General features: G+C 42.4%; 1 protein-coding gene across 5 annotated transcripts in view; it reads left to right on the top strand.

Moving 5' to 3' along the window:
- Nucleotides 1-5,927, top strand: part of SALL1 (spalt like transcription factor 1) — a 15,395-nt gene extending 9,468 nt beyond the window's left edge. For all 5 annotated transcript variants that reach the window (XM_072632192.1, XM_072632194.1, XM_072632196.1 and 2 more), the window contains exons 2-3: nucleotides 17-3,429; nucleotides 4,568-5,927. In XM_072632192.1, the coding sequence (XP_072488293.1) occupies nucleotides 17-3,429; nucleotides 4,568-5,008 (3,854 nt within the window). In that variant the 3' untranslated portion in view covers nucleotides 5,009-5,927. The remainder of the gene's footprint in view (nucleotides 1-16; nucleotides 3,430-4,567) is intronic.
- The last annotated feature ends 4,007 nt before the right edge of the window (nucleotides 5,928-9,934 follow it).

The following is a 9,934-nucleotide window of genomic DNA, read 5'->3' as shown; positions in this document are numbered from 1 at the left end:
TTTTTGTCATTTTTAGGAGACATGGAGAAGGGTCAGACAAATCGAACCACTAAGAACAAGGATGCCCATGTCTGTGGCAGGTGCTGTGCTGAGTTCTTTGAATTATCAGATCTCCTGCAACACAAGAAGAGCTGCACTAAAAATCAATTAGTTTTAATTGTGAATGAAAATCCACCTTCCCCTCCTGAAACCTTTTCCCCTGGCCCACCCTCCGATAATCCTGATGAACAAATGAATGACGCGGTTAATAACACCGATCAAGTAGACTGCAGTGACCTTTCAGAACACAGCAAACTTGACAGGGAAGAGTCCATGGAAATGCAGGCCTCTGGCACGAACAGAAGCAGCGGTGGTCCCAACAGCATTGACAGTCGTGTTATCCCAAGTAGCCACAGCTCTTCCATGGGTACCTCAGCTATCACAACCTCTCTACCTCAGCTAGGGGATCTGACGACACTGGGCAACTTTTCCGTGATCAACAGTAACGTCATCATAGAAAACCTCCAGAGCACGAAGGTGGCAGTGGCCCAGTTCTCCCAGGAAGCAAGGTGCAACGGGGCGTCCAGTGGTAAGCTGGCCATCCCAGCCCTCATGGAACAGCTCTTGGCTTTGCAACAGCAGCAGATACACCAGTTGCAACTGATAGAGCAAATCCGTCACCAAATACTGCTGTTGGCTTCCCAAAATGCAGATATGCCAACATCTTCTAGTCCTTCTCAAGGTACTTTACGAACATCTGCCAACCCCTTGTCCACGCTAAGCTCCCATTTATCCCAGCAGCTGGCAGCAGCAGCTGGATTAGCACAGAGCCTTGCTAGTCAATCTGCCAGCATCAGTGGTGTGAAACAGCTACCCCCAATACAGCTACCTCAGAGCAGTCCTGGCAACACCATCATCCCATCCAGCAGTGGCTCTTCTCCAAATCTTAACATATTGGCAGCAGCAGTTACAACTCCGTCCTCAGAAAAAGTGGTTTCAAGTGCTGGTGGCTCCCAGGTTAGCAACCCACCAGTATCAGCATCCTCACCAGCTTTTGCAATAAGTAGTTTATTAAGTCCTGCATCTAATCCACTTCTACCTCAGTCTGCCCCTGGTAACTCTGTTTTCCCCGGACCCTTGCCCAATATTGGAACAACTGCAGAGGATTTAAACTCTCTGTCAGCCTTGGCCCAGCAAAGAAAAAGCAAGCCACCAAACGTAACTGCCTTTGAGGCGAAAAGTACTTCTGATGAGGCATTCTTCAAACACAAGTGTAAATTCTGTGCTAAAGTCTTTGGTAGTGACAGTGCCTTGCAGATCCACTTGCGTTCTCATACTGGTGAAAGGCCATTCAAATGTAACATCTGTGGGAACAGATTTTCCACAAAGGGAAATTTAAAAGTCCACTTTCAGCGCCACAAAGAGAAATATCCCCATATCCAGATGAACCCCTACCCTGTGCCTGAGCACTTGGACAATATTCCTACAAGTACAGGTATCCCATATGGTATGTCCATCCCACCTGAGAAACCTGTCACCAGCTGGTTGGACACCAAGCCAGTGCTGCCCACGCTGACCACTTCAGTCGGCTTGCCTCTTCCTCCCACAATCCCCAGCCTGACCCCCTTCATCAAGACTGAAGAACCAGCCCCAATACCCATCAGTCATTCTGCCACCAGCCCACCATGTTCTGTTAAAAGTGATTCAGGAGTGGTTGAAATAGCCCCAAGGAACTCCAGCGGGCTCTCTGAAGAAGCAGAGGGGTCCACTTTGCCACTGTCTAACAGTAAGACAGATGAGGGCACACCTGTACCCAACTCACTCACAAACACTAACAACTCTGTGAGCTCCCCAGCTGCAGACTCCAGTTCTGGCAGTGTAGCCACTTTTACTAACCCTCTGATGCCCCTTATGTCAGAGCAGTTCAAGGCAAAGTTCCCTTTTGGAGGGCTGTTGGACTCAGCACAAGCTTCAGAGACATCAAAACTACAGCAACTGGTAGAAAATATTGACAAAAAGGCAACAGACCCCAATGAGTGTATCATTTGCCATCGAGTTCTAAGTTGCCAGAGTGCACTGAAGATGCATTATCGGACCCATACTGGGGAGAGACCATTTAAATGTAAAATTTGTGGTAGGGCCTTCACCACGAAAGGGAATCTGAAAACTCACTATAGTGTCCACCGTGCCATGCCCCCACTCAGAGTCCAACATTCCTGCCCCATCTGCCAGAAGAAATTCACTAATGCTGTGGTACTTCAGCAGCACATCAGAATGCATATGGGGGGCCAGATTCCTAATACCCCAATCACTGAAAACTACCCTGAGTCAATGGAATCAGACACAGGTTCTTTTGATGAGAAGAACTTTGATGACCTAGACAATTTCTCAGATGAAAATATGGAAGACTGCCCTGATAGCAGTGTGCCTGATACACCCAAGTCTGCTGATGCATCACAAGATAGCTTGTCTTCATCCCCTTTGCCTCTAGAAATGTCAAGTATTGCTGCTTTGGAAAATCAGATGAAGATGATCAATGCTGGATTGGCTGAGCAGCTTCAGGCCAGCCTCAAGTCAGTTGAGAATGGATCCGTAGAGGGGGATGTGATGACGAATGACTCTTCCTCAGTTGGGGGTGATATGGAGAGCCAGAGTGCTGGAAGCCCTGCTATTTCAGAGTCTACCTCTTCCATGCAGGCCCTATCCCCATCCAACAGCACCCATGATTACCACAAGTCACCAAGTATTGAGGAGAAGCAGCAAAGAGCATTGCCGAGTGAGTTTGCCAATGGTTTATCTCCTACTCCTGTGAATGGTGGAGCTTTAGATTTGACATCTGGTCACACAGATAAGATTATTAAAGAAGATTCATTGGGCATACTCTTCCCTTTCAGAGACCGGGGTAAATTTAAAAACACTGCATGCGATATTTGTGGCAAAACATTTGCTTGTCAGAGTGCCTTGGACATTCATTACAGAAGTCATACCAAAGAGAGACCATTTATTTGCACAGTTTGCAATCGTGGGTTTTCCACAAAGGGTAATTTGAAGCAGCATATGTTGACACATCAGATGCGAGATCTACCATCACAACTCTTCGAGCCCAATTCCAACCTTGGCCCCAATCAGAACTCTGTAGTTATCCCCACCAACTCATTGTCATCACTCATAAAAACAGAGGTAAATGGCTTTGTGCATGGTTCTTCTCAGGACAGTAAGGACACTTCTTCGAGCCTGGTCCCATCTGGGCCTCTATCTTCATCTGCCACATCTCCAGTTCTGCTCCCAGCCCTCCCTAGGAGAACTCCCAAACAGCACTATTGCAACACATGTGGAAAGACATTTTCTTCCTCCAGTGCTCTGCAGATCCATGAAAGAACACACACTGGAGAGAAGCCCTTTGCCTGCACGATTTGTGGGAGAGCTTTCACAACAAAAGGCAATCTTAAGGTACTCATCATTGTCTTTGTACTCCTTAACTCTCCCCTCTCCTTTTATCACCCCACATCACTTGTGTGTGTGTGTCTTTTAAAATGTTTATTGAATGTTGTTAAGCAGGCAATTTTTAGATACTTTGAAAATGAGCTGCATTGGCCTGACTTTGGCATTTTGTTCCTTGCTGAACATCCGTGTCCTGAATTATTTGGTACGTGTGCAATGGAGTGGCCTGTTTCCATTGTCCAGCTAAGTGCACCAAGTGAATTGCTTTACTTACCAAATAAGACAGCACTGCGTTGCCATGGGGTATTGATTAAGGATCTCCACATGGCCTGGGTCTTGTGTGTACTGCTGAATAATTATTAGCCTCTTTCAATGTGGACTCCTCTTTTCATCACTGTACAGCACAGTATGATGGTGGTTGTTCTTTTTAAAGATAGTATAACTACAGATAATGGGTATTATGTTAATTGATTATATAACATTTCCTACTGAAATGTGTTGGAAATAAAGCAAATATACTTAAGTTCTAGAGTACCAGTTGAGCACTCACGCTGTGTACATTTTTCTGTTGACAGAGTATTTCTCCAGAGATTGCTGCCAGTAATGTGAGAGGAATAATTACTTTCTGGCCATTCTGTCTGTACATGAAGCTCTCCAATGAGCAATCAGGGAGGGATACCTTCTTCCTGTCTGAAAAGGACATTTATAGGGTAAAGGGTGTCAGATACAATACTTACCATCACAATGAAAGTGGACATAACAATTCTAACCCTGAAAGTAGCTATCTGCAACTGACTAGATCGCCTAAGGCCATTATAAGCTAAATACTTGTAATAAAATAGAGTAAGCATGGGAATGGCATCCTTCCACAAGAAGTAGCAGGCCTTGTGCTATAGAGAGAGTGTCGTAATAACACACACATACGTTATTACCAGCTGAAGGGAGGGGTTCTTATCCCCTACTTTTCCCACTGTCCTTCTCATAACAAGAATAGACATTTGGACTACCAGTTTTGTCTAGTGTTTGGATATGAATTTAGACAGATTGGACTATTAAATGTCTCTCTCCATCTCTCTCTCTCTTTCCCTCTCTCTCTCTCTCTTTCTCTCCTTCTCTCTTTCCTTTTTATGTATTCTCTGTCTCTTAGGTACACATGGGCACTCATATGTGGAACAGTACCCCAGCCAGAAGAGGCAGGCGACTTTCTGTAGATGGTCCCATGACATTTCTGGGAGGCAATCCTGTAAAATTCCCAGAAATGTTCCAGAAAGATTTGGCTGCAAGGTCAGGAAATGGAGATCCTTCCAGTTTCTGGAATCAGTATGCAGCTGCACTCTCCAATGGTTTGGCCATGAAGACCAACGAGATCTCAGTCATTCAGAATGGTGGCATCCCTCCAATTCCTGGAAGCCTTGGCAATGGCAGTAGCTCACCTATTAGTGGGTTGACGGGAAGTTTGGAGAAGCTCCAGAACTCTGAACCTAATGCTCCTCTAGCTGGTCTGGAGAAAATGGCAGGCAGTGAAAATGGAAATAATTTCCGTTTTACCCGATTCGTGGAGGACAACAAAGAGATCACAACAAGTTAAAGAGAATCAACCTTATAAATAACATTCCTGCTAAGAATGCAACTTAGGGTTGCCTTCTTATTGTCTCCTCTCCCTTCCCCTCCCTGCCTCCCTTGCCCAGATCTATGAACAACAACGTTATTAAGACATTTTTTTGTACCATGTTCAACTTCTAGAGTTCTAAGAGAGCTTATTTATTAGTGATATAACCTTGCTTTGCAAAAAAAAAAATGCAAGCATTAACTTTGGTCTTCTGTATTTTGAACTAAATACTAATTGACTAGAGTGCTGTAAACTTGCTGTAACATTTATGGCAATTGCAAGTTGTTCTGATAGATGACCTTATTCTGGCATTAACTTATTTTCTATATCCAGTTTAACATGAACTCTGGTGTTGATGCAATGCCTCAGTGATGCATTAGATCTCTAATAAAGTCTGTATATAAATGTACACTTTGATCCTGCTGGAAAATTTTATCAGCAAACACATTGTTTAATCTTCCAAAACAGATCTAAGGAAAGGACTGAAAAAGCCCAACAGTACAGACTGAACAGAGTGGTTCTTTGAAAAAGGTTCAGTTTTTGATTTTTATTATAAAATTAAAACTGCTTTAATTTTGGGGGTAGATTTAACACTTTCCGTTTTGAGCTGTTATTTGTATTGTGCTTTTTCCTTGAGTCGTCTTAAATGTTTAATAAGTTTCTGTACAGTAATAAGCACGCAGATTATTAGAGAAGATACAAAAGTGTTGTTTTGGTAGCTGAAACTGAGACAGAACATTTTGCCTTGTAGGTATATTCATTATAGAAAATGTGCTGGAATTTCACAATGCTGCTAAGTATAGCATCTTGAACAACCTTCCGTGGAAAAATTGTAGATGCTCTTGTATATACAATAAGAAATATCACTTTCATTAAAATGTACATATGTTCCTTACAAGGTGAGCTCATCTTCTTGATCAAGAGAACAGGTATAGTGTTTGTTTATTTTGTATTAGGTATGGAAAAAAAAAAAACATGGACTGTTACATGCACTTTCATGGCAAGTTGAAAGGAAAAGGGGGTCCAATTTCTTTAACATTTAATACTTACTAACAGCAGAGATACTGTAATTCTACTCAAGTAATCAAATACATTTTTTTTTTTTGCAACAGATAAAACAAAACACTGTGTCTGTGTTTTTAAGGTGTACTGGTTTTTAGTAATGTCCATGAATGTAGTAATTATTTTAACTTTTCCCTGAATAGCAGTGGACTTACTGCATTATGTGAACAGGTTTTTTTTTTTCTCTCTCTCTCTTAAAAAATGTAATTATGATAGACTTCACTAAAGAAAATTGCACAGTTGCTTTTATTTTTAAAATATGTTTGGAAACTCATTTTTTTGCTAGACATTATTCCCTATTTCCAGTTTGTGAATATTTTTCTAGTCTTTTTGTTCACCCCTCCCCAGCCCAAGCCAAAAGCTACTAAAGGATGATTTTATCAAGATAAGGTAAGTTTCTTTATGAAATAAATTATATTGGAATGTGGGCTAATTATTATTTCAATGGCCTAAGTTTACATGGTTTTCTTTATTCAGGTGCTGTACAGGGTGTTTAGCACTGCTGGGAGTGAATTACAGCAATGCAGAATTCCCAGAGTAGGGAGGATTATAAACTTGACTGTGAAATCGGTTTTTGTGAAACTAGGCCTGCACCCAGGAGAGGTCAATGGGCTATTTATTGAATTAGTTATTCAAATTCAAAAATAAGAAATGCAATTGGACACTCTTTAAGGACTGATACAAATGTGTTTTAAGTAGACAAGTATGATAGTCCCCAAACTCAAGTGAAAGTTTGTTTTCTCATTCTCTTCCCTATTCCACCCCACTTTGATCTTTCCTTCCTGCACATTTTTTTCTTCTTTGCCATTTTGCAGTTTTATCCTAGAGTTAGGTAAAGGGAAGGCTGAGGTTGCCCTTTGGTGAGTGAAGCCATTAGTTCTGACATAGTGGATTGTGTAACCTGCTTTTTCCATACCCCAAGACTCTTTTAAAAAGCTATTTTACTCTTTGCCACTGCTGCAGAGAAAAGACTTCTCCTATGATGGCAGACTCTTCGAAATGTCTCAAATTCGTTTACCTGAGAGCAGTACGAGCCTGTGTCCCAAGACAACCGTAATGAGCCAGGTTGTTTAGGGATGGGTGACACGTGCGAGCCTCAGTGAGGACAAACCCCTTTCCAGGTTAATTCTAGCCTGAGATCCGAGGGCTCATGAGGCTGCGGCAGGGAGGAGAGAGGGGTGGTTATGATAAGGACTCTCTCCTAATTCCTGGAGCGGAAGAGTCCGGGAAGGTGCGGTTTGTCTAAGAGCCGCAGAATCTGGGGAGTGCAGCTTGGGACTCGCGAGTTCGTGCAACTGTACAGGGCTCAGGGGGTGATTAAGGAATGCCAAAGCCAGGCTGGGAAGAGAAGGTGAGCTGTCCACACCACTGGATGTCCAGGCCGGCCTTCTCATCTGGGGACTGAAGATGGAGAAGGCTGGTGTAATAAAATGGGTTTTACTCAAGAAGGGCTGGCCTTGATATGAATAATGGGGAACAGCGCTACTATAGCTATTCCTGTGTAAGGTAGTGTGCGTTTTACCGTGGATGTGAGGGCTTGTTTCCGTGTTCCCGTGATTCACAGAACTTTGAAAGGGCTGCATTTTAAACTAAATAAATCTCAACCCGACACACGCCATTTAGAGAAATGGAGTCATCTTGCAAAAGGAAGGAGGTGAGCAAGAAAAGGGTGAGGCAAGCCGCTGGGGTCCTGTGGCGATGAGAGGCTTATTTCTACTTCACCGAACTCCTCACTCTCCCAACTAAGTCCCCAGGGTCTCCCGCCCATCCCTTAAGAGTTCTAAAATGAGCAGGATTTAGTAGAGACCTTCCAAAGTCCAGGGCCCCAGGCACAGGAGGGTGACACTGGACCTTATTTATGCTTGTGAGAAGGTGGGGAGGTGAATGATCGAGGTGTTCTGAATTTCACAAAATTCCAGGAGATACATCTTTCTAGAGGAAGAGTATAGGCAGTGAAAACTGATTCCCACCCCAAATCCCGCCCCCCGCCCCGATCTCAAAGCCTCGGTAGCTCCAGTCCCTTCATTTTCAAAAGGATGCTTCTTGACCTGAAGCCCTGGAAGACGGGGAAGGGACGGTAAGAAAAACAAGCCCCCAGAGAGTGTATAAAGAGGGTGCCCTTCCCCCTCCTCCCCCTGAGGTTCCTATATTCTAAGTGGTCACAATCCTAAGGAGGACTTCTGAAGTCCCCAACGTTTCCGCTCTGTAGAGCAGGGTGGAACCCAACCAGAATGGGCACAGTCTATTAAATCTATGAATCCGAACTTCATTCCCAGGGTCACAGCAGCCTTCTAACGCCCCATGTAGGGTAGAGAATCAATCTGTTACAATTTCAATGCCTCATCTTTAGGGATCACAGAACCTGGCTCAGCAGGGTTTCTACTACCTGAGCATTCTTTTCTTCTTAGACTTTGTCATCTCTTTTTCCTTTCCTCTGACTTCTTACTGAAAATGAGTCCCCAAAGCACCGAAGAGCTGTTAACTAGTTGACAACAGAATTCCTGGAGAAATTGTGGAAATCATCTAAGAAGTAGAAAGTCCTTGTCTATCTAATGTATTCATTCATTCCCCAAACAAGAAGTCGACTCTACAGCCTGGTTTCCTGCTCCTACGGCACAGGAGTAGTTCTTCACCCCTCTGAATTTGCTCTGCTAAACACACTTTCCTTTTCTTGCTGACTCCTGACACAAACATCATAAGAGAAACAAATTATATTTTTATATTTATAAAGCAACAGGGTTTATTTTAGGCAAAAATGCTGAAGCACTTTCCCTTCCTTCCCCATTTCATTTCCCCCACTTTTTCTTTACCCTTCTTCAACCTGACATTCATCAAGTTTATTTTGGAATTAGTGATCCATAATTATATCACCCCAACCCCAGCCAGGACCTACTATATTAAACCAAGAGCTGCAGTTGTGTGGGATGATGACAGCTGAGGTCATAAAATATTTGATCTAAATAAATCCCTTTTCATTAACATTTTGTCCAATTCTTTAGCTTTGGTGAGGAATCTATGATCTCTTCCATAATTATCTCTACCCTTACCTCTGTTCCTGTTGGTTTTATTTTTCTCCTTTCTATTTTCTTTTATCTTTTTATGCTGTCTTTGTTGTACAAGTCTACCTTTTTTGTGTTTCTCTTTTCTTAATCTTTTCTTTTTCTTCTTGTTCATGAGAGATATACTTACTTAAAGTACCATTTGGTGACTGACAAGGGCCTTTAGGAGGGAGAAAGGAAAGAGGACCCTGGATGGTCAAAATTTTACTCAGAACTGGACTAGTTATCCGCTTTTGCTGCTTTCAGGGTCAGAAACTCTGGTGATACATTAATGCTAAATTCTAATTACTGCCTACTGATTTCTTGTCCCAGTCCTGGCAGTTTGAGTTTATTGAAATTAAGTAGTTTTTATGAGATGGATTTGGGTTACTCCTACACTTAAAAAAAATTAGAAAAAGAGTGTGTTCAAAGAGAAAACTAACAATTTGCATTTGATATAAACTAGCCAGAGATTATTGTCTTTGGCTGTTAATGTTAAGGAGAGGGGAAAGTATTGCCCCTACCTTGTGAAAACCCATCAATCTAGTTTTTTAAAAAAGCAATCTGAACATTACTAGAAGTTGTATCCTTCATCAAAGATGAAATAGAAATGTTAAAAATGACATCTAAATGGGAAAAAGGTCATCAAATTGAATTTCCAAAGAGTCTCAACAGTAAAAAGCAATCCTAGATTCAAAACCTGAAGTTAGATAAGACAAAACTTGTCATTATATACAAACTCCAGCAACAATATTTAGATCAAGGTCTGTTCTGTTTCTAAAATTGAAAGCAGGAGTGATAAGGT

The sequence above is a fragment of the Notamacropus eugenii genome, chromosome 1 (genome assembly GCF_028372415.1).
Source record: "Notamacropus eugenii isolate mMacEug1 chromosome 1, mMacEug1.pri_v2, whole genome shotgun sequence".
Classification (NCBI taxonomy): domain Eukaryota; kingdom Metazoa; phylum Chordata; class Mammalia; order Diprotodontia; family Macropodidae; genus Notamacropus; species Notamacropus eugenii.
This window is presented reverse-complemented; position numbering and strand designations above follow the sequence as displayed.